General features: G+C 40.9%; 1 protein-coding gene across 3 annotated transcripts in view; it reads right to left on the minus strand.

The window, feature by feature from the left end:
- Positions 1-24744, minus strand: part of LOC106830746 (RAD54 like 2) — a 159053-nt gene that overhangs the window by 102873 nt on the left and 31436 nt on the right. For all 3 annotated transcript variants that reach the window (XM_070493518.1, XM_014840549.3, XM_070493519.1), the window contains exon 2: positions 17273-17465. In XM_070493518.1, the coding sequence (XP_070349619.1) occupies positions 17273-17411 (139 nt within the window). In that variant the 5' untranslated portion in view covers positions 17412-17465. The remainder of the gene's footprint in view (positions 1-17272; positions 17466-24744) is intronic.

Consider the following 24744-nt stretch of genomic DNA (forward strand, 5'->3'; position numbering starts at 1 on the left):
CAACTGGCAGCCTCTCTCAAGGAGTGAGCCTGAGAGATGAGAGTTAGAGGGGCAAACACAACCTCCACATACCCAAAGTGGAGATTTTAAAAGAAGAATGAAGAGAACAAGCGAGTTTGCAGCCTCGGAGGATTGTGGCCCTTCCCTCTGGAGCTTAGGCAGATAAAGCCCCACATTGCTGGTCCAGTCACACCCATTTTCCTGCCTGGAAATCCATTTTAAATGGTGGCAAAGGCACAGAATAATATACAAATCTTTCCATAACATGCAAACTCCAGGGGCCAGTCCAGTGGCGCAGTGGTTAAGTGCGCACATTCTGCTTAGACGGCCTGGAGTTCGCTGGTTCAGATCCCGGGTGCGGACATGGCACCGCTTGGCAAGCCATGCTGTGGTAGGCATCTCACATATAAAGTAGAGGAAGATGGGCACGGATGTGAGCGCAGGGCCAGTCTTCCTCAGAAAACAACAAAAAATTTAAAAATTTTAAAATTTAAAAAATTTTTAAAAACATGCAAACTCCACTAGGGGTTTGGACACGGTGTAAGAGTGTCCTCAATAAGCAACAGGAAACTAGGAGGGCACAAGTGCTGCCCCTTTTAAGACGGAATGGACAAAGAAAAACACCAACAGCTCATTCTGCTTCTTTTATTTGAGCGAGGACTTAGGTACACACACTAAGGTGATAATCCTCCAAAATGTGTTACTATTGTGTCAACCTAAGAGAGTAGAAGACAGTAAAACCAGTTCATGGACAAACAAAAGCATGGTAGTAACCTGCGTGTGTGTGTTGGGGGTGATCAACAGAAGTCAGTTTACATTTCCATTCTACTGATGATCACTCTGAAGCACTTACTTAGGCTAACCACATAAAAATAAAATCACAAAATTCCCGGAAGTATTGAGCAGTTGAGAAAGGGCTGTGAACAAAGACGGGTTTCACAGGCAGAGCAACAGTCTTTACAGTAGACATCATGCTAGGAAAGCACAGCTGGCAAGAGAGGAAGTAAAATACCTTTGCAAAATCCCAAAATGTAGAGAATACTGCTACAGCACATAATTTCCTCCACAAAATGCATTCACATATAACTGAAACATTTAAATGATCCCTTCAGACTCTTAATGCTGATAAGAATTTCTGATTTGAGAGCAAAGAACAGGGCCAATTGAGGAGCAGATGCTGTGGAGGGCATGGCTCAATGATCAGTCCCCACACCCCAGTCTAAAGATAGCATCATTTAAAGTCATACCTAGGCAAAATAATAAATTTGGATGTCAAAGACCTTCTGAACTGTCTCATTAGTTGAAACCTTAAATGTTAACTCTTTGAATGTGAAAGGCTGAAGAGTATACTCTGGTCAGAGAAAGACAGGTAAAGCCATTTCTGACAGACCATGTTAAAAATAAAACAACACCAATGACACTCCTCAAGGAAACAGAACAAAGAATCCTAAAATTCACATGGGGCAAAGACCCCAAATACCTAAAGCAATCCTGACAAAAAAGAATAAAGCTGGAGGCATCACAATCCCTGACTTCAAAATATGCTACAAAGCTGTAGTAATCAAAACACCATGGTACTAGTACAAAAACAGGCACACAGATCAATGGAACAGAACCGAAAGCCCAGAAATAAAACCACACATCTACAGACAGCTAATCTTCGACAAAGGAGCCAAGAACATACAATGGAGAAAGGAAAGTCACCGCAATAAATGGTCTTGGGAAAACTGGATAGCCACATGCAAAGAATGAAAGTAGACCATTATCTTTCACTATATACAAAAATTAACTCAAAATGGATTAAAGACTTGAAGATCAGACATGAAACCATAAAACTCCTAGAAGAAAATATAGTCAGTACACTCTTTGACATTGGTCTTAGAAGGATCTTTTCAAATATCACGTCTACCTGGGCAAGGGAAACAAAAGAAAAAATAAACAAATGGGACTTCATCAGACTAAAGAGCTTCTATGAGGCAAAGGAAACTGGGAAGAAAACAAAAAAATAGTCACCAACTGGGAGAAAATATTTGCTAATTATATATCCGACAAGGGGTTAATTTCCAAAATATATAAAGAACTCAGACAACTCAACAACAAAAAAACAAACAACCCGATCAAAAAATGGGCAGAGGACATGAACAAACATTTTTCCAAAGAAGATATACAGATAGCCAACAGGCACAGGAACAGATGTTCAAGATCACTAATCATTAGGGAAATACAAATCAAAACTACAATGAGATACGACCTGATACCTGTTAAAATGGCTATAATCACCAAGACAGAAAACAACAAATGTTGGAGAGGATGTGGAGAAATGGGAACCCTCATACACTGCTGGTGGGAATGCCAACTGGTGCAGCCACCCTGGAAGACAATTTCTCAAAAAATTAAAAATTGAAATACCATAGGACCCAGCTACCCCACTCCTGGGTATTTAGCCAAAGAACTTGAAATCAACAATTCAAAGAGACTTATGCACCCCTATGTTCACTGCAGCATTATTCACAATGGCCAAGACATGGAAGCAACCCAAGTGCCCATCGACTGATGAATGGATAAAGAAGATGTGGTATATGTATACAATGGAATACTACTCAGCTATAAAAAAAAAAAGACAAAATTGTCCCATTTGCAACAACATGGATGGATCTTGAGGGTATTATGTTAAGCAAAACAATGTAGACAGAGAATGACAAACACCGTATGAGTTCACTCTTATGTGGAAGATAAACAAATACATGGACAAAGAGAACAGATTAGTGGTTACCAAAGGGGAATGGGGCTGAGGACTGCACATAAGGGGTCAAGGGGCACATATATAGGGTGACTGACAAATAACAAAGTACAACCGAAATTTCACAATGTTATAGACTACTATGACCTCAATAAAATAAAAAAATAAAACAACAAACCTTTTCCTTGGGACCATAGAAAATGCAAAGAAAATATCTTTCCATCTGAGAGCACACTGCAGCTTTGCTTCCTGATGGGTAAAAGGAACAATTAAAAGAAGAGGGGCTAGAACATAAGTACAAAGTCTCTAAGCTGAAAGAGCATTCAGCAGTGGCTCTCCCAGGACGTTGCAATCTATAGACCTCTACCACACTTGGGCACCATCAACGAAAAAAAATCTCATCCATGGCTTCTCACCTCTCCTCATGTTCAATCACGAATTCTGTGCCCGAAGAAGGCACCTAAATATCCCACTCTTCTCATCTCCATACTACTTTACTACCTGGTCTGGATCCCTGCACCAACCTCCAAAGGGTCTCCCTGCCTCTTGATTGCTCCCCCTCCAGTTCACACTGCAGTAAGAGTGAGCTTGCTGAATATGATCATGTCACAGTCTCTACCCCTCCAGGATCTTTTAAAACACTTTAAAACTGTCTCTTCTGCCCTTAGGATAAAATCTAAAATGTTTAAGGCCTTTTCTGTTTGCTAGCCTCAGCCTTCTGTCTGACTACCAAGTACCTCCCTTCAATCACCTCCAACCACACACCCTCTGCTCCATGCTCTCCAGCCTCAAAAGCACAGCCCTCTCAGGGTCTCTGGCCTTTGCTGATAATGTGTCCCTTTCCCCCCATCTCTTCAGCTAACAACTTTGTGTTAGATTCTAATGACTTAATTCGAACTCATACTCTCTTTCAGGTCTCCACTTAAAGGTTAGCCTCCAGAAAGTCTTCTCTAGGTTTCTTCCTTTTTATTTCAGCATGTGCCCAACATTGCTAAGCTGCAGTGCCTGTCAATATAGCCACAAAGAGAAAGTTAATAGCTGTTGCTGTCTCTCTTGCTTTGCTGTTTGAGGAATTTCATTCCAACCTGGCACAACCTGCTTCTGTATTCTAAATTGGACCAAAGACTATTTGAAGACTTCAGAAGATGATTCAGAAAATACTTAAAGACTTTCCCTTCAGGAGAGTTGCTGGGTAACTCTGAAGTCAGGACAGGCACAGCAACTGATGAACAGCTGCAGCCCCAGCACCAGGTCTACAATGAGCCCTGCTACATACAGACCCCACCCAATCCCCAGTCATGTCCAAGGTCACCTAACAACTGTTCCAGTCACTAGCTCTGCTCCCGGAAGCACTGGGGTGCAGCCCACCACCAATACTCATTTTCCTTCTTCAGGTGGATTTATTCATGTGACAAATATTAACTCATTCAGTCTTCAAAACAGCCATATTAAGTAGATGACACTATAATTATTCCCATTTTACAGATGATGAAATTTTCCTCACAAAGCTATAAGTAGTAAAAACAGGATTTGAACCCAGGTGGTTGATCTGGCTTCAGAGTTCATGCTCTTAGCCACCACATTACACAATCTCCCCTCTTCTCCCATTTCCCTGAAAGTTATGTGGCAAAAAAACAGAGTTCAGAAACAGAGCCACATATGTATAGTGACTTGAGTTACAACAAAGGGTACAACAAAAAGGAAATGCAGAGTGCTGGATCAATTAAATAATCATATTGGGGAAAAGGGGGATGAACCCTGACCCCTACCTCACACCATACAAAAATCAATTCCAGATGGATCACAAACCCAAATGTGAAAGTAAAACATTAAAGCTTCTAGAAGATAACAGGAGAATATCTTCATGACCTTGGGATAGACAAAGATTTCTTAAACAAGGCAAAAAAAAGCACTAAACGTAAAGGCAAAAAATGATAAATTCAATTTCATTAAAATTAAAACATCTAGGGCCGGCCCTGTGGGGTAGTGGTTAAGTTCGGCATGCTCCACTTTAGTAGCCCAGGTTCACAGCTTCAGATCCCAGGCATGGACCTATACCACTCGTCAGCCATGCTGTGACGGTGACCCACATATAATATGGAGGAAGACTGGCATGGATGTTAGCCCAGGGTTAATCTTCCTCAAGCAAAAAAAAGAGGAAGCTTGGCAACAGATGTTAGTTCAGGGATCAAACAAAAAAAATTAGAACATCTATTCATCAAAATTACAATTTAAAAAAGCATAAAACTGCAAAAAGACACCCCACAATTAAGAAGGTGAAAAATCAAGAAATATAGAAGGGAAAGATGTGTATATCTGTGTGCGTGTGTGCATATGTGTGTGTGCACCCAACAAAAGACTTCCTATCCAGATATAAAGAATTCCTATAAGTCAATAAGAAATGGATGAAAAAAAGAAAAATGGTCAAAAGAATGTGTTCAGGCATTTCACAAAAGTGAAAATGATCATAAGCATGTGGAAAAGGGTTCAACATCTTAAGTAATTAGTGAAATGCAAATTAAACCCAAAATCAAGCTCCCACCCCCTGGATTATTCAGGAGTGTTAACAATCCTACAAGGTCACTCTGAATAACCGGGTCAACATTAGACTTGCTTTTCTGATGCAAGTTTACAAAACAATTTTCTGTTCCCAGCACACCCAAACTCTCTGCCCCTTTGTGTCTCTAAGCCTGGCACACAGAAAAGAACAGAACTAGTATCAAAATTGGCACTACTTCATTTCTAACAAGAAGGTCACCATAAACTCTGACTTGGGCTGTTCTGAAAAATCAGTCCAACAACAGATATTCACGTTGTCTCAGGAAAAGGTGATACAACTTTCTGGGGAAGGGGAGAAGGAAAATAGGACAAACACAGAATAAAAAGATCTGGCTTGAATCTGTAATTTAAGGAATGCTGTTGGTCATCTAAGTAGAGAAGAAAATACTGAAATGCAATAGAGAGCTATTAACACTGTCTTGTCCAAATGCACTCAGTCATATGGCCTAACTGCTCCCCAAGGCTGATTCACAGCCCTTTTCTCTGCTTTGGTGATTCCTTTTTGTTCCTAAAAAGATGCCCATCCTTCCTGTATTCATCCAGAACAAGAGAACAACAGATCTAGAGTTCAGGTGACAGACTTTGCATTTTATGGAAGAGAACCAAAGGACTTGGCCAAGATCACAAAAGTTTAGATGAAGATGGTTGGCTTGCCCTGAGGGATGTTCCTCTCTCTATCTATTACACACTAAGGCACTGAGACAAAGGCTTTCCCAGGCCACAGTTGCAGCGTGGCTTGAGCCAATATGGACTGCCCTCAATCTCTCCTGCATTATCAATTTCTCCCTCCCTACCTGATCAATTCCACTGGCAAAAAGTTAAAAGGATAAAATCTTTTAACTTTTAAAAAAAAGCCTTTCCCTGCTCTCAACTACCCTGTCATTTACTGCCTCTTTTTTCTGTTTCCTTACATAGCAAAACTCCTCAAGAGTTGTCTTTTCTTGGGGTCTCCAATTTTCAGCTGTTCTTGTTTGAGGCCCTATCACTGCCCTGAAACCACTCATCAAGAGCACCAACGACCCTCACAACACTGTTAAATCCAATGTTCAACTCTTAGTCTCGGACTACCAGGGCTATCAGTAGCCTTTAATTAACACAGTTGATCACTTCCTCTTTGAAATGATTTTTTTTTTTTAAGATTTTATTTTTTTCCTCTTTCTCCCCAAAGCCCCCCGGTACATAGCTGTATATTCTTCGTTGTGGGTCCTTCTAGTTGTGGCATGTGGGATGCTGCCTCAGCGTGGCTTGACGAGCAGTGCCATGTCCAAGCCTAGGATTCAAAGTGACGAAACGCTGGGCCGCCTGCAGCGGAGCACGCGAACTTAACCACTCGGCCACGGGGCCAGCCCCAATGATTTTTTTTTTTTTTTTAATTTGGCTTCCTTAGTATCTTTCTCTTGGGTTTCCTACTACCTCGTGGCCATGTCTTTTCAGTCTTCTTTCCTAGATCATCCTCATCCCCTCCACATCTCTGAGTGCCCAGTGCTTAGTTGCTCAGATCATTTCTCTTACTCCTGGGATGATCTCATTCCGCCCTATGATTTAAGCACCATTTATATACAGATATATCCCATGTCTTTATCTCCAATGGAGAGTTCTCCTTTGAACTTCAGCTTCGTCTAACTGCCTTCTGGACTTGAAGGTATAAGACATGTCAAAATTAACATGTCTCCAAAACTGAACTCCTATCTGCCCCCAATCTGTGCCTCTCCCACAACCTTCCCAAGCTCAGAAAATGGCATCTTCAAGTTATTCAATCCAAAAACCTTGGAATCCATCGTAATCTTCCCTCTTTCTCTCTCACAATCTACATCCGTTTCATCAACAAATTCTATCGGCTCTATCTTTAAAACATACCTAGAATCCAAGTACTTCTACCTCCTCCTCCACAAAGCCACTATCACCTCCTGTCTGGATTTTTGCAATATCCTAATTAAGCTCCCTGCTTTTGCCCTTATCTCCCTTACAGCTTGTTCCTTACATATTAGCAAGAGTGATCTTTTAAAAACCTAAGTCAAATCATTCCATTCCTCTTCTCAAACCTTTCAATGGCTCCCACCTCACAGAATAAAGCCCAGCACGGTCTGACCCCATGGCCTCTCTTCCACCACCCTCATCCTGGTATACTCTGCTTCAGCTACCCTGGCTCCCTGGTATTCCTCCTACACACCAAGAAAGCTCCTGTCTTTGGATCTTTGCTCTTGCTATCCTACCTGCCTGGAATGCTCTTTCCCTAGACAACCACCAGGCTAGCCCCCCTTACTTCCTTCATGGCTCAACTCAAAAGTCACTTAATCTAGTGAGGTTGTTCTTGACTGTTCTACATAAAATAGCATCACCCCTCATTCAAACTTTACCTAGTCCCCCTTTCTTCATAGCATTTAACATCTTCTGACATACTGTTTATATACTTACTTATCATCTATCTCCGGCTACTAAAATGAAAATCCCCATGAGGAGAGGCATTTTTATTCCCTGCTGTATTCTCAATGCCTATGACAATGCCTAGCAAAGAGCAGATGCTCAGTAAATATTATTGAATGAATGCATCCCTCTCCCCTTTGCCACGCTCACACATTGTATTGTTCTCCTGACACCCCTGCTCTCTTTGAGACCTGCCACTCTTTTAGGCACTGATACTCACTGGGTTACACAACTTTCAAGCAATTTTGACTCCTAACAGACTCTATTAGGTACCTTTCTAACAAGAACTTGATTTCAACTAAAGCATTTTACAATGTTTACTCTGATAATCTTGTAAATAGATGGTGGTCTGTAGGCTGGAGAATAGTCACTTGGATTCACAGACAGATGAATAATCTTATTCACTGAATGAATGAGTTAATGGTTCAACGGTTCATCTAAAGGGAAGTTTCTAGCAAAAGGTCACCAGGTTCTATTCTCAGTTCTATTCAATTCCATGTTCCCCCATACTTGGATAGCCAATAGAGGTGACAGAATCCACTATCCAAGAAAAATGAAAGCATATGTCTACACAAAGGTTTGTACATGAATGTTCATAGTGGCTTTATTTGTAATAGTTAAAAAAAAAAAGGGAGGATACTACCTCCCCCCCAAAAAAACAAGGAATAGATAAACAAATTGGGGTATATCCATACAACGGAATACTATTCAGTGATGAAGAGGAATGAAGAATTGACGTACATACACAACATGGATGAATCTTAAAGTAATTACACTGAGTGAAAGATGCCAGACCCCTGGAAAGACAATGAATATACTACGTGGTTCCATTTATACAAAAGTTACGGAAAATATAAACTAATCAATAACGACAGAAAACAGATTAGTGGTTCCCTAGGGACAGAGTTAGAGGGCAGGGAGGGGAGGGAGGGACTTCAAAGGGGCATAAAGAAACTTTCAGAGGTAATGGATATGCTCATTATCTTGATTTTGATGATGGTTTCAGGGTTATACACATAGCATACAATTAAATCTCAATAAAGCTAAGGAAAAAACATGGAAAAAAAGGAATAAAATCGGGGCCGGCCCAGTGGCGCAGTGGTTAAGTGTGCACGTTCCGCTTCAGTGGCCGGGGGTTTGCTGGTTCAGATTCCAGGCGCAGACACTGCACCGCTTGGAAAGCCATGCTGTGGCAGGTGTCCCATGTACAAAGTAGAGGAAGATGGGCACAGATGTTAGCTCAGGGCCAGTCCCTCAGCAAAAAGAGGAGGACTGGCAGCAGATGTTAGCTCAGGGCTAATCTTCCTCAAAAAAAAAGGAAAAAATTCCAGGTAACTTTTGAACTATAGAGTACTCTGAATATACACACAGCCTCAGTGGGACATATTAAAAGGAAAGAAAAACTTGAACTTTACTTAGATCATTGTTTGTAGTGGAACTATTTGAAACTATTTTGAGTATACTGTAGGACTGAGCAAATGAGTAAACACAATGATGCTGCTGGAAGCCAGGTTCTCACTATGGAAGAAGGGAGATAACAGATGTGGAACGGAAAAAGAATTAAAATTAAGAATATTTTTATGAATACATGATGTTTAAAATAAATGTATTTCCTAGCTCTACCCACCAGAAGAGCCTACAACCAATAATACCTCAGAGGTAGTGAGCACATGTACAGCCCAGATCTTGGTTTCTAAATAACACTCCCCTCTAAAAGAAACCAGGATTCCTTGGAGAAAAGGCCAATTCCCAGGTTGAAACAGAGAAATATAAGCTGGCCTGGAACATATTATTGTGCCAGAAAGAAAAGGAAGTGCTCACAAATTGTAAGGGATATGTCAAAGGAACACAGAAGTCAGCTGGAAGGGGCTCCCACTAGCTAAATCTGGGACAATATGAGCATCAAAATAAATAACAGGAATGGATTCTACCACATTAAATTTTTTTTTAAAGAATCTGGGACCCTACTGATGTTAAAAAAAAAAAAAAGTGGGGAAGGAAGTTCATCTACCAAAAAATGTAAATAAATGTAGAAGGTATATAGAATCAGTAAAAAAATCACAACTTATTAATATTAATATTAATTAATATTAATAACTGATTCAGGCAAGAATCATAAATGAAAGCTGAAAACACTGGGTGAAAGACTGAAGGCACAAAACATTCCCATAGATTTAGGTTCACAGCAAAACTGAGAAGAAGGTACAGAGCTTTTCCATATACCCCCTCCCCCTACACAGGCATAGCCTCACTCATTATCAATACTCCCCATCAGAGTAGTACATTTGTTACAATGGATGAACCCACACTGATACATCATTATTCTCCAAAGCCCATACTTTACATTAGGGTTCACTCTTGGTGTTGTACATTTTATGGGTTTGGACAAATATATAATGACATGTATCCACCATTATGGTATCATAAGAGTAGCTCCACTGCCCTAAAAATCCTCTGCATGCCGATTCATCCTTCCCTTCCTGCTATACCCCTGACAACTACTGATCCTTTTATTTTTTTATTTGCTAAAAATAAAAACTTAGAAAAGTAAACATAAATGAAATGCCATGAAATTACAAAACAATTTTGATTTTGAAGAATTTTAAATGACACCTGCAAGAACAGATACACAATAGGATTCCAGTTTTGTAAAAATAATGTTTGCATAGAAAAGAGACTCGAAAAAATATAAGAAAATATCAGCACTCTTGCTATTTCTGGCTGATGATATTATGAATAATTTTTGTGTCCTTTATAATGTTCTGTATTTTTCCAAAATTTACTTAATAAGCACATATTACTCATAATCAGAAAGTTATTGCTAAATAGTAAAGTCAACAAGTAGTTTGGCATTATAGATTTTTAAATATTATGCAAATTCCAGACACATTCTCCAAAGGAGGATCGAGGACATTAGACAATCACAGGGTTTGTAATATTAATTTAAAACTATTCTTAGAAGAGGAAGAAATCTAGGCTCAAAATAGGGATGTCTAATACAACAGAAATACCATAATAAATGGTGAAAACTACAACCTCCATAACCTACACTGCCTTGTGAAGGGCCCTGGGGGCTTCCACAGGAGGGAGAAAACATTGGCTGGGATTCCCTTTAGACTGCTGAAACTTCTCCTCCCAGGCGCAATTCTTTATGAAACAAAAACCACCCACTCTGATCTTAGTTAAAAACTCTGGAGGCTCCCCTACACTTCTTCCACTTCCAGCTGCTCAGAGAGCATGACTTTTCCTGCAGACTGCTGCTATTTACTGATCTGTCCAGAACTCATGGTGAGAGTCTGAAAATAGCATCTGTTAGAATCCAAGCAAATAAATCCAGGGTTCCAGGTACATCTCAATCTGCCACCACTGGCCCTACACACGCTCAGGCCCCTGCCTATCTCATCCTAGACCACTCTGCCCTTTGCTCTCTACCTCCAGCTGCCATGGCCTCTACCTTTCTGATTCTTAAACAAGCAAATGTGTTCCCACCCCAGAGCCTTTGCCTTGGCCCTCTGCACAGAACACTTTACCCCCGATTCTTTATATTGCAAGCAAAGAGGACAAATAGAAGAGTTCAGAGAGAAAGCAAAAAGCAAACTCCTTGCAGGAGAGTCAGAGACCCAGGAGTGGAGAAGGAGACCAGCTTTCCTTGACCGGTGGTCCAAGGTGAAGGGGGTCAGTCTGAGGCCAAAGTCAACATCCAGGAGGCTAGCTTTCTGCCAACAACATGGCTATGAAGCAGGTTCCAGAATGGACTAAGCATGCTATGCATCTAATTGCAATTCCAAGATCCTAGTATCCTGATATGCCATGTGAAATAGACAAGAATAAAACAGGAAGAAAAAAAACAGCCTATATGTTCTAAACAGATGTGTCCATCAAGTCAGTCTGTGTCCAGATCTTGATTAACTTAAATCAGGGCTTTCCCACTGAAGGGTTCTAAGTGACTGCAGAGCCAAACAGTTTAGATGAGCAGAGTGCTCTCAGAACAAAAGGGTAGTGGTGGCTCCAGGACCCCTGCTGGAGAACCAGGTAAAGCCCAGAGAAATCGGCACAGGTAATGAGGTAATACCAAAGGAAAAGAAATGGGGCATCTAGCTTTTCCTTGCAAATACTCCACAAGAATAAGGGTAGCCTAAAAGAAGTGCTAGTGGTAAGGGAAGAGGGAATCGCATTATTAACTAAGCTTTATTCCACACCTGGAGAACAACTGAAATTGCAGAGTGAAACCAGGAATTGGATCCATTAATCCAGATGAATGTTAACAAGAAACACATGAAGTTCTAGTTAAATAAATATTAAATTCTAAGCACCTTCCCCACCCCCCAACCTCTAGCACATATTTAGGCCCAGGTTTCTCGTTATTTTTCTCCCATGTCTCCCTGCTGCAGGAGGACAAGACTACCTTGGGGAAACAACGTTAGGATATTTGCCATTTGTACAGACAGAAAAACCCTTGAAAATACCTCTTGATCCAGATTCCTTATCACCTATAGTTGCGAAGACCATGAAAGGAAGAACCTACTGTAGGTTTAAAGAGTGGAGGGGCCAGCCTGGTGGCGCAGCGGTTAAGTTCACATGTTCTGCATCAGCAGCCCAGGGTTCGCCAAGTTCAGATCCCGGGTGCGGACACGGCACCACTTGGCAAGCCATGCTGTGGCAGGCGTCCCACATATAAAGTGGATGAAGATGGGCACGGATGTTAGCTCAGGGCCAGTCTTCCTCAGTAAAAAGAGGAGGACTGGCGGCAGATGTTAGCTCAGGGCTAATCGTCCTCAAAAAAAAAAAAAAAGTGGAATGAGTGGCCTGCCCAGTGGCATAGCGGTTAAGTTCACATGCTCTGCTTCGGGGGCCCAGGGTTCACGGGTTCGGATCCCAACCTACCACTGTTCATCAAGCCATGCTGTGGTGGCATTCCACATATAAAATAGAGGAAGACTGCCATAGATGTTAGTTCAGCAACAATCTCCTTCAAGCAAAAAAAGGAAGATTGGCAAGGGATGTTAGCTCAGGGCGAATCTTCCTCACCAAAAAAAAAAGAAAGAGTGGAATGACATTGAGAAAAACGAATGTGTCAATGAACCATCAAGGCACAGGAAAATCTCCTTACACAGCCATGAAAACATAAGACTGTGACATGCATCAGTCATGCCACACTTTCACATCCACTGGATCACATTAAGCAGCAAGTGAAAACCAACTTTTTCTGTAAAGCTAGATTATTCTAGGAGTTCCCTTCATCTAAATATTTCAAAGTGCCTTATCTGGGGCAAAAGAGTAGACCTGAAGCTGAGCTAGAAGAAAATACTGAGCCGGAAAAACCACTGCACATGGAAAGCCAATTCAAAGGCAGCAGGTTTTGAACCTCTGCCTCTAATAACAACAGACCCCAAAGGTGCTGACACCCAACTTTCCCCACCATTCCAAACGAACTGAGAAAGCCCAGCACAGACATCAAGAGAAAAGAACAACAGGGGAATGAAAAACCAATCCAAAATGTCTCACAACACACCATAGGTCTCCTAAAGTGTTATAAACAGAAAGTACTGTCTTCTCCACACTTTTTTGAAGACAAATTCATGGTGCTGTTCCCCAAAAGCCAAAGCGTCCATATTCTACCACAGTCAGTTCTCAGACTAATATCCTACAAGTTAACATTCAAAGGTCAGTGCCAAGGAGGAGACAATGCCCAAAGTTAATGTAGCAAAAGTAAATATATCTTTAACTCCTCCATCCACTCCCTATCCTATTCTTCCCATTTCTGTAAAAGTTTCATCATCCTCCCAGGCTTTACCTATTCCATCTTCAACCTGACACAGATATCCAATAAGTCACCAAGTCCTATAAACTCTACTGCAACAAACCTGACCATTTACTCCTTCAGTGCAGGTCAACTGACCCAACAGTTCAAATCCTCATTAACTCTTCCCATAAAGTTCTACCACAGACCTAACTGGTCTTCCCTATCTACAGGTCATCTCTTCTATACACTGCTAGAATAACACTCCTAAAGTCAAAAGCCTAATGAATGCTCCTCAGTCTTTTTCATCAATTTCATGCTACCTATAAAAAAAATTCTTGGGGCTGGCTCCATGGCCAAGTGGTTAAGTTCGTGCACTCCGCTGAGGTGGCCCAGGGTTCGGATCCTGGGCGCGGACATGGCACCACTTGTCAGGCCACGTTGAGGTGGCGTCCCACATCCCACAACTAGAAGGACCTACAACTACGATATACAACTATGTGGGGGGGTGGGGGTTAGGAAATAAAGCAGGAAAAGAAAAAAAAAAAAAAAAGACTGGCAACAGTTGTTAGCCCAGGTGCCAATCCTTAAAAAAACAAAAAATTTCTAAACTCCTCTATGATCTGACCACAGGCTCCAGTCATCCCCCTATTGCGTTCAGTTCTATACCAAATAGGACAGCTCTAACTGTCCTAAACTCTCTAGCATATGCCATACTTTCCTTTCTACTTTGCCTTTATTCATGCTATTTCTTCTTTTTTTTCAGATTGGCACCTGCGCTAACATCTGTTGCCAATCTTTTTTGTTTTCCTTCTTCTCCCCAAAGGCCCTGCCCTCACCCCACCAGGTACATAGTTGTATATTCTAGTTGTGAGTGCCTCTGGTTGTGCTATATGGGACACAGCCTCAACATGACCTGACAAGCGGTGCCATGTCTGTGCCCAGGATCCGAACCGGTGAAACCCTGGGCCACCGAAGCAGAGTGTGTGACTCCAACCACTCAGCCACAGGGCCAACCCCCATGCTATTTCTTCTGATTGTTCTCTCACCTCTGGTCAACAATATCACCAATCAACTTCTTCCCTCAAAGCACAAATGAAGAAAGAAAGCAAACACATCACAGGCAAGGGAATTATATGAATCTATGATCTCAGAGGCAGCATGGGTTTGTAAAAGGAGCATCACCTTAAAAACCAAAAGTGCAGCTTTGCTACTTTCTTGCTAAGTTACACTGAGTAAGCCATTCATCTTTCCGAGCCTCAGTTTCCTCATCTGTAAAATGCATCTGCCCTACCTAACACATACGATTATCAAGATAATCACGTAAGATAAAGTGTGTCAAAATACTTGTGAGGAGATGGAGCTAAAGCAGTAAATAGAGGGAAATTTATAGTTTTAAATGCTTTTATTAGGGGAAAAATGGCTGAAATGAGGTAAGCACACTCTTAAGAAGCTTGGAAGTAATGTGAAATAAACCCAAAAGTAGAAGGAAGAATATCATAAAGTAGAAATTACAAAGAAAACACAATAGAGGGGATTACCAAAGTCAAAAGGCAGTTTTTTGAAAAGGTTACTAAGATGGTTCAGATGTTTGTGTAAACTATGAAGAAGCACTATAAAAGTGAGCTACTGTTATTCAATAGAGACAAAACTTCAAATAAAAGGGCTGAAGTAACAGTTTCCCTTTAGAAAGTGTTTCTCAACCTCAGAACTATTGACAATTTGCGGCCAGATAATCATTGTTTAGGAGGGAGTTGTCCTACGCAATGTAGGATGTTTAGCAGCATCCCTGGTCTCTACCCACAAGATGCCAGTAGCATTCCTACCCCACCCCCCAGGAGTCCTGAAAACTAAAAACGTTTCAAACGTAAACTGTTTCCTGAGAGGCAAAATCATCCCAGGTTGAGAACCACTGCGCTAAGAAAACAAAAGGACTACATTACACTATACCAGCTAAAACAAGATTATTCATAGCTATTACTAATTTTAGCCAGCCCTGGTGGTCTAGTGGTTAAGATTTGGTGCTCTCACTGCCAGCGGCCGGAGTTCGTTTCCTGCTCAGAGAACCAGATCATCTATCTGTTGGTTGTCATACTGCGGCAGCTGCGTGTTACTATGATACTGAAAGCTGTGCCAGCAGTATTTCAAATATCAGCAGGGTCACTCATGGTGGACAAGAGTCAGCAGAGCTTCCAGACTAAGACTAGGAGAAGGACCTGGCCACCCACTTTCAAAGAAATTGGCCAAGGAAACCCTATGAATAACAGTGGAGCGCTGTCTGATATAGTGCCAGCAGATTAGAGGATGGCGCAAAAAGACTGGGCAGGGTTCCGCTCTGTTGTACACAGGGTCACTAGGAGGCAGAACTGACTCAACAGCACTAATAACAACAAATTCCCAATTTTAGAAAGCTGGCTGCTCTGCCCATTAGTACAGTGGGATGACCAGAGGGAAGACCATATATACATATATATGTTATACTCACCAGCAGCATCTAAAATGCAATCTACACCTCACAGGAGTTCTAGGGGTGTCTGAAAATATAATTCTGAGGACCCAAATGATAAAAAGCAAGCGGTGATGCAGATACCTGGGGACTCTAATGCCATCTTAGAAACCATGAGAGCCAAGCAAGATAGTCTGAGGGTACACCCTCACATCACTCTCTTCCATTATTTCTACTCATTCTACTTTACAGAAGGGATCTACAGAACCAGCTTTGGGGAGACTCCAACTGAATAAGCTAGCAGTAGACAGCAAACAATGCTGTCAGGGAAAAAAAGGTGAAATGGTAATTTCCCTGCCAGAGGTGACGTGGAAAGGGGGCAGAGACTTCTAGACAGTATAAATGAGAGAAAATTGATCCCTGAACCATATGGCAGCTGTTAGGATGAATGAGAACTGAACATACTAACATCAGCAAAGAAAGAGAATCAATGTTCATCCTCCTGGAATGTGGAGAATGGCAGGAGCACATTTTCCTATGCTCCTTCAGATCTAAGCAATGATGATCTAATACAATGTTAAGTTCAACTAGGGTGATCTGTTATAAACAAACAAAAACTTTATTCCTCAGTCAACAGGAAGCTTACAAACAACCAAATCCTATACCATGAAAGGCTGGAATTAATTGAGAAGCCCTGTGGCTGGCCAGATGACCTAATATTAGACTGAAGATGAAAAGAAAAAGTCGAATGTCCCTTCAACAAGTTGGGAGCTAAGGAAGGGGTGAGCAAAGCAAACCAAACTGGAGTCCAAAGGAGGTCTATCAGAACAATTTATAGTCATTGGCTGGAAGGCAGAGCAGCACTGCAGGAGAAGCAATAAGCTTTCTGGCGTGGTGAACCTATCTGAGAATCTCTCCCCAGATAATTTCCTCAAGTTCACACAAGCAAAATTGTGAGTGTAACTTCAGGAAACTCACAGACCACTCAAAATTACCCCTATGCCTATCTGTGGCCACCTGATGGTTCCGCGACCCCCAGACCACAAAGTCTCACCACAGGGACTCTGCCACTGATTCCTTCATGACTTGGACAAGTATGCTCCACTCTCAAATCTTTGGACCCGAGTCTGCATGTCTGTCAAATATGAGCTAAATGCTAAAGGTCCTTCCAGCTCTAAGGTGAGGCTTATGTAGAGAGCTTCCTGAGAAGGAGCATACGCGTTCATTGTTGCTGTGTTCACAGTCTCTGCCTTCTCATGATGGATGATCTAAGAAATCCAAGTGGAAACACCATGCTCTCCCAGCAAAAATTCCATTAGAAGAAAAGATAAGGCAACCTCTGTCACTCACTAGAGCCACTCACCATCCAGCAGGTCTTCCTCGTCATCCCTGCCATGCTCCTCCACTGCCACCTCCTCCTCCTCCTCCTCCTCTTCCGCATCCTCCAGCTCCACGTCCGGGTCCAGGTCTGGATCGCTCCCTGAGGCGGATTCGTCTGACATGGCTCCCAGAGGTCCTCAGTGGGCATTACCGACTCATGGCCCACTGTAGGGGTTCTAAAAGGAGGACAAGAGGGATTAGAATCACCAAGGACTTCACTTAGGAGCATGAATCTTTCAAAGACAAAATGCCAAGGATGAATTCCCAGGGCAAGCTAACCATACCCAAACCTCAACCTTCTCCACAAGAACACTGGCCCTGAGATATGTTTTGGTGGCTCTCTGCCCAGCTGAAGCTTCTCCTAGCTGCTTGCACAGAAAATATCTTAAAGCAACCAAACAAATAAACACACTATATATCTCAGAATTTCCATTTGATCATTCCTTCATGTATCAACTATTTCCTGAGCACCAACTTTCTATATCTATATAGAGAGAAACACATATCTATACATATATGGATATATAATCACGGGCACTATACTAGGCTTTGGGGACACAGTAGGAAGCAAAACACAGCATATTGGGGAGTTCTAGGAGACTGGTTTGTCCCAAAAGAAGCTGCTATTTTATATGGTGGCTGGGGGTGGGGGGTCAGGGGTCAGGGAAGTTCTCACTGAGCAGAGGCCAGAAGGAGAAGGGAGCCACATAGATATCTGGAGGGAGTGTGTTCCAGGCGAGTAAGAAGCAAGGGCAGAGCCCTGGAGTGGGAATAACTGGGAGTACTCAGGGAATGGGGAGTGGGTCTTGCCTTGAAGCACTACAAGGAAGACAGTCCACTCTCTAATCACCCAGTGAAGGGCATCCAGTGGGCAGCTGGCTACTCACCACACTGTCACTTCTCTCAAGCATGTCAGGAGTTTCAGGCTCCTCATGGCTCAGAATGACCCTGTGCCCAGCTCTGCTCTCAGGCTCTGCCCTATCTTTTGGCCCTGTTCCAGCTCTCTTTCTTCCAAGAAGCCCTTGTCAACTCACCCTATCTTCTGGGATCATATTCCCTCTTCTGAACTCCAGTAGCCATGCTGAACACATTGACCTTCACTGAAGGCTTCATATGGGCTACCTGGCAAAGCGGTTTGCCTTCTTTGGTTTCTCACCTCCTGACCCAATAGTAAAGGAATTATCTGGGAGTTGTTTCTTTGTATCTTGGAGCTAGAAGCATGTCCTATTCAGATCATTCATTCATTCACATTCACCCCTCATTTGCCAACCTGCTCTACTATGCCTACTGCATGCCAGGCACTGTGCATGTCTCTCTGTCTGTCTCTCTCCACTTTACTGTTAGCTATACAGGTCATTTCTTCTTGAGGGGGGAAAAAAACAAGGTAAAGAGAAAACTAGATGGCTATAGTAACCGAAACAGTACAGTACTGGCATAAAAACAGACACATAGATCAATGGGACAGAATAGAGAACCCAGAAATAAACCCATGCATATATGGTCAATTAATTTACGACAAAGGAGCCAAGAATATACAACAGGGAAAGGACAGTCTCTTCAATAAATGGTGTTGAGAAAACTGGACAGCCATAAGCAAAAGAATGAAACCAGAACACTATCTTACACCATACACAAAAATTAACTCAAAATGAATTGAAGACTTAAATGTAAGACCTGAAACCATAAAACTCCTAGGAGAAAACATAGGCAGTAGGTTCCTTGACATAGGTCTTGAGGATGAGTTTTTGGATTTGACACCAAAAGCAAAGGCAACAAAAGCAAAAATAAACAAGTGGGACTAAAAACTAAAAAGCTTCTGCACAGAAAGGAAACCATCAACAAAATGAAAAGGCAACCTACTGAATGGGAGAAAATAATTGCAAATCATATATCTGGTAAGGGATTAATATCCAAAATATATAAAGAACTCATACAACTTAATAGCAAAAAATTCAATTAAAAAATGGGCAGAGAATCTGAATAGACATTTTTCTAAAGAAGACACATAGATGGCCAACAGGTAAAGATGCTCAACATCACTAATCGTCAAAGTAACGCGAATTAAAACCACCATGAGATATCACCTCACACCTGTTAGAATGGCTATTATCAAAAAGACAAGAAATAACATGTATTGGCGAGGATGTAGAGAAAAGAGAACTCTTGTGCACTGTAGTGGGAATATAAATTGGTGCAGCCACTATGGAAAATAGCAGGAAGATTCCTCAAAAAATTAAAAATAGAACTACCATATGACCCAGCAATTCCACTTTTAGGTATGTATCTGAAGAAAATGAAAACACTAACTCAAAAAGATATATACACCCTCATGTTAATTGCATTATTATTTACAATAGCCAAGATATGGGAACAACCTAAGTGTCCATCGATGGATGAATGGATAAAGAAAATGTGGTATATGGATACACCACAGAATATTATTCGGCCATAAAAAAGAAGGAAATCTTGCCATTTGCGACAACGTGGATGGACCTTGAGGGCATTATGCTAAGTGAAATAAGAAAGAGGAAGACAAATACCATATGATCTCATTTACATGCAGAATCTAAAAAAAAAAAAAAACCTCAAAGATACAGAGGACAAACTGGTGGTTGCCAGAGGCAAGGCATGGAAGAGTGGGCAAAATGGGTAAAGAGAGTCAAAAGGTACAAACTTCCAGTTATAAAATAAATAAGTCATGGGGATGTAATATATAGCATAGTGACTATAGTTAATAATACTATATTGCATATTTGAAAGTTCCTAAGAGTAAATCTTAAAAGTTCTCATTGCAAGAAAAAAATATTCTGCAACTACGTATGGTGACAAATGTTAACTAGACTTATTGGGGTGATCATTTCACAATATATACAAATATCGAATCATTATGTTGTTCACCTGAAACTAACATAACATTATGTGTCAATTATACCTCAATTTAAAAAAAGCTAGATGGATTGCTCTATGATACAGCAAATACAGCAAAATGTTAATACAAAAAGTCACTGACCAATTCTTTCAATTTTTCTGTACATTTCAAATTTTTCATAATAAAATGTGGGGAAAGGGCACAAGATAAATAATTTTTGTTTGTTTGAGGAAGATTAGCCCTGAGCTAACTACTGCCAATCCTCCTCTTTTTGCTGAGGAAGACTGGCCCTGAGCTAACATCCATGCCCATCTTCCTCTACTTTATACATGGGACGCCTACCACCGCATGGCTTTTGCCAAGCGGTGCCACGTCCACGCCCAGGATCTGAACCAACGAACCCCAGGCCACTGAGAAGTAGAACGTGCGAACTTAACTGCTGTGCCACCGGGCCGGCCCCGACAAATAATCTTTTACAAAACAAACGGTTGCAGACAACCACATTAACAATCAGGTCATCTTAAAATTCCTCCCATCTCCCAAAATAAAAACTGAAAACACAACACAAAAACTATTCCAGAACTGAAATCTCTCATTAAGGTCTAGACACAATTTGAAACAGAACTTCTATGTTCTCCTGAACAGAAAGAGAAACGAAATGAAGGAAAGTGGATCCTCTAGAGTTTTGGAAAACTAGAACTTAAGACTGCTCAATTAAAAACCACAGGAATTATGAGTGTGTGTCCCAGTGAGTCACATACTTAGCCCCTCAAGACAATTAAAACAAAGAACAGCTGTGAAATGTTTAGTAATAAAATTTAAATTTTTGCATTAATAATACACCTCCAAAAACATCTACAACGGGCATTAAGGCACAGGGAATAAAGGTGATCCACAAATACAAATTAATATAACTAATGCTGAGCTACCATTCACTGAGTGACAAAGCAGATTCCAGATCTCTGAGGTAATGACTATCCTATGTCTTTAGTTCATTAGGTTATAGAAAGGAAGTAGTAAATCAATTAGACAGCAGTTTCGGAAGTGAAATTTCTGGACATTCATGGTGAAATCTGTTTCTGAACACTAGTATAATGATAATTCATCAGCAACTCCTCTGTGTTTGGAAGTCAGTGTTCATGATCTGCATAACCCCTGTTTCATCCGACTGCTTGAGATAAGTTTTTGCTTAGAGTGTGCTTGGCAGATTATAGAGTGGCTTTTAGAGAACAGTTTTCAATTAGCAAGTACCTCTAGGTAATCTGAATGTCATTTTAGAGAAGAAGTTGTGTAGTGATGGAAGAATGACAATCACTTAGAGGTAAGCAGTAACAAGGAAAAGCCTCCTGTAAACCCTCAGTTAACAAACATCTTCAAAATAACATCAGGGGCCAGCCCAGTGGTGTACTGGCTAAGTTCATGCGCTCCACTTCGGCAGCCTGGGGTTCACCGGTTCGGATCCCAGGTGGGGACCTACATACTGCTCATCAAGCCACGCTGTGGTAGGCGTCCCACATATTAAAAAAAAAAAGAGGAAGATGGGGACAGATGTTAGCTCAGGGCCAATCTTCCTCAAAAAAAAAAAAAAAAACAACTCAGCTCCTGACAGACAGAAGCAAACATTAATTAAACATCCAACAACCACACATACTATAAGAATACGGGAAACATTGATCCAGCCCCCTACTCAACACGTTTTAAAAACAGACACTTTAAAATAGTACCTAGGCCATCAGACACCCATAACAGAGAAGAAACTGCAAAGTGATAGATTTCTTAAGTCCTATCAGATTGGGGTTTTCTCTTTCCCTCCCTTCCATGAGCCACTAAATTTCTTTACAGAGATGACACAATGAATGCTGTTCTCAGCTCTTTAGAACCATACCAACTACTTAAGGGGCAGGTTTTGCTGTTACTGATCTCATTCAAAACAGCAACAAAGGGAAAATGGCAGGAGAAAAGCTGATTTTAGGAGCAGCAGCACAGTCAATTACACTGTCTCTAAGGGGCTCCACCCACACACAGACACTTCTATGTGGGTACAGCCTTTCAGAACACAGGAAAGGCAACCCTGATTCAAGAAATTAGCTCTTAGTAGAACTATCAGACAGACATATGGGAAAAAGTTGATAAGGGAAAAATGCATCTCCCCCATGTGCTCCTCATCACACGTGAAACACGGCTTCAATCTCCAATGAAGAGGAGCTCTGCCTCTAACACAGAGAAACTAGGAGAGTGATTATGGCTGTGCTGTGCCTTACTGAGGACCTGTATTCCTACAAAGCCAATTCTGGGAATCAAATTCTGTTTTCATGAAACTGGAGAACTAGCTATTTAAAGGAACTCTAAAGAAAACCACTCTGAAAAGCAAATATTCAATCCCTAAGTTATATGTTAATGTCTAGAGTTTAATATATTGGATTTGCTAAAAGGAAGCTACAATTATGTAGAAACCCACAGCCAATCCCAGTCCAGCTCCTCACAGCAATCTTGAGAGTAAAGGAAAAGGTTCTTCTGCCCTGCTAAGTTCAAAGACAATGACACCCATCTATAGAGTGGTGCCTAGCCAAGAATCAGCAGAATTAATCATGTGGGCAGTCTCTAGACACACCCCTGGGGGGAAGAATACACAGGAGGAAAAAACTACACAAAGACACACAAACACACTATCAAAACTTTTATTTACAAAGCACACCATGCTTGGAAAGTTTACAGTGAAAATCACAAAACTGCGGACATCCATACTGCCTCACCACTGCGGGGCAGCCCATGCAAACTCAGAGATGTCTCTGTGGTCCTCAGCAGCATCCTGATCCAACTCTAATATAAAACAATCCATTCCAAACTGCCATGTCCTCATTAATTTTGGTGACCTTGAGTAGTAGCATATCTCCTCAATGATCTCAAAGCAATTCCACAGCAAGAGCCACTCACTTTTTTTTCCACTAAGAATATAAACAAAACCATACATTTACACTAATTTACAAAGGGGAAAAAAAGTCTTTTAAGAGCATGAAAACACTCAATCCAAAACTTTAGGCAATATCCCTTCGAAGAAACCCATTAGTGAAAGAATTTATATAATGCAAAGATTTAAAAAAAAAAAAAAAGAGTTCAGTCCACATATAGTATGGTACTAATTGGGTACCCAACAAGATTCTTCCAGTTTGCTGAAGAGATCCACTGCGAGTCTCTAAAGTTATTTCAAAACACCTCTCCTGTGCAATACAAAGACTTGATGTTTACTTCAAAACACATTTAATACATACAAAGCACCACAGAGCTAAACTGACACAACTCAAAATATTTTACTTGGAAATCTAATGACAATTTGGAACGTAAGACAAAATAAGAAGGAAAGGTGAACAAACACATTCAGGACTCCAAGGAGCAGGGCCACAGGAGACAACTCTCTCCACAAGGCAATGCAGTGGGGCCAGGCCCAGGGGGACTCAGCACCAAGCACAGCAGAGGCACTGGAGCCATGTTTACACAATCAGTCAAGAAACCTAAATTCTAGCCACAGCTCTATGGGAAACTAGCTACATGACCTTGGGCAAATCAGTTCTCCCTCAGCTTCCATGACCCCTCTTATTCTAGCCCAGAAGAAAGATGGGCCTGAGTTCATCTTCAAGATCTCTTCCAGAGTCTATGACAGCAGTTCTCAAAGGGTGGTCCAGGGACCCCTGGGGTCCTCAAGATTCTTTCAAGGGAGCCACAAAGTCAAAAACATGCATGAGTTAAAGAGACATTCAAAGTGCAAGATAGCCAATGGATTTTAATGTAACAATACAAAAAGTTCCTTGATATAGTTTCAAATTCCATATTACAATTAATCTTGAAGAAACTACCACTTGTCAGAGTTTTGGTATAGTATCAAAGAATATACAAAATTATCTGAAAAGGCTAGTAAAACAGTCCTCCCTTTTCCAACTACATTCTTCATGTACTTCAGCAATATAATAAATCAACAACAAAACAATGTCACAACAGACTAAACGCAGAAGCAGATCTGAGAATCCAGCTATCTCTATTCAGCCAGATAGTTTCAAATTTTCAAATGTGTAAAACAATTCTACTCTTCTAATTTTTTTGTTCTGGAAATTATAGTTATTTTTCATTTAAAAAATTTTTAACATATAATGAGTTCATTATTTTTAAAAGAGTATTTTTTTATTTCTCAGTTAATTTCTAATACAGCAAATATTGACCAACATAACCCATATAAACAAAAGCAGTTTGGGGTCTTCAATAATTTTTAGGAGTATAAAAGGATCTTAAGACCAAAAAGTTTGAGAACTACTGTTCTAAGATCTAGGGTCTCTTCCCCTAAATTTCAGGTATCAAAAGAAAGAAAAACCAGCATTTTTAAAATGTTCACATTACATGAACATCCTAAAATATTTGAACAGTTCTATACTGCATTCAAATAAAAAATTACAAGATTAATCTGATATATAAATGATATACACCGATTACTTTATAAATGTAATTAACCATCAAGAGCAAACTTTCTCAATGACTGAAGTTAATACTATATTTGCAGTCAAAGTTTTACTTTTACCACTGAATCTCTGCTATTCACA

The sequence above is a fragment of the Equus asinus genome, chromosome 21 (genome assembly GCF_041296235.1).
Source record: "Equus asinus isolate D_3611 breed Donkey chromosome 21, EquAss-T2T_v2, whole genome shotgun sequence".
NCBI lineage: Eukaryota > Metazoa > Chordata > Mammalia > Perissodactyla > Equidae > Equus > Equus asinus.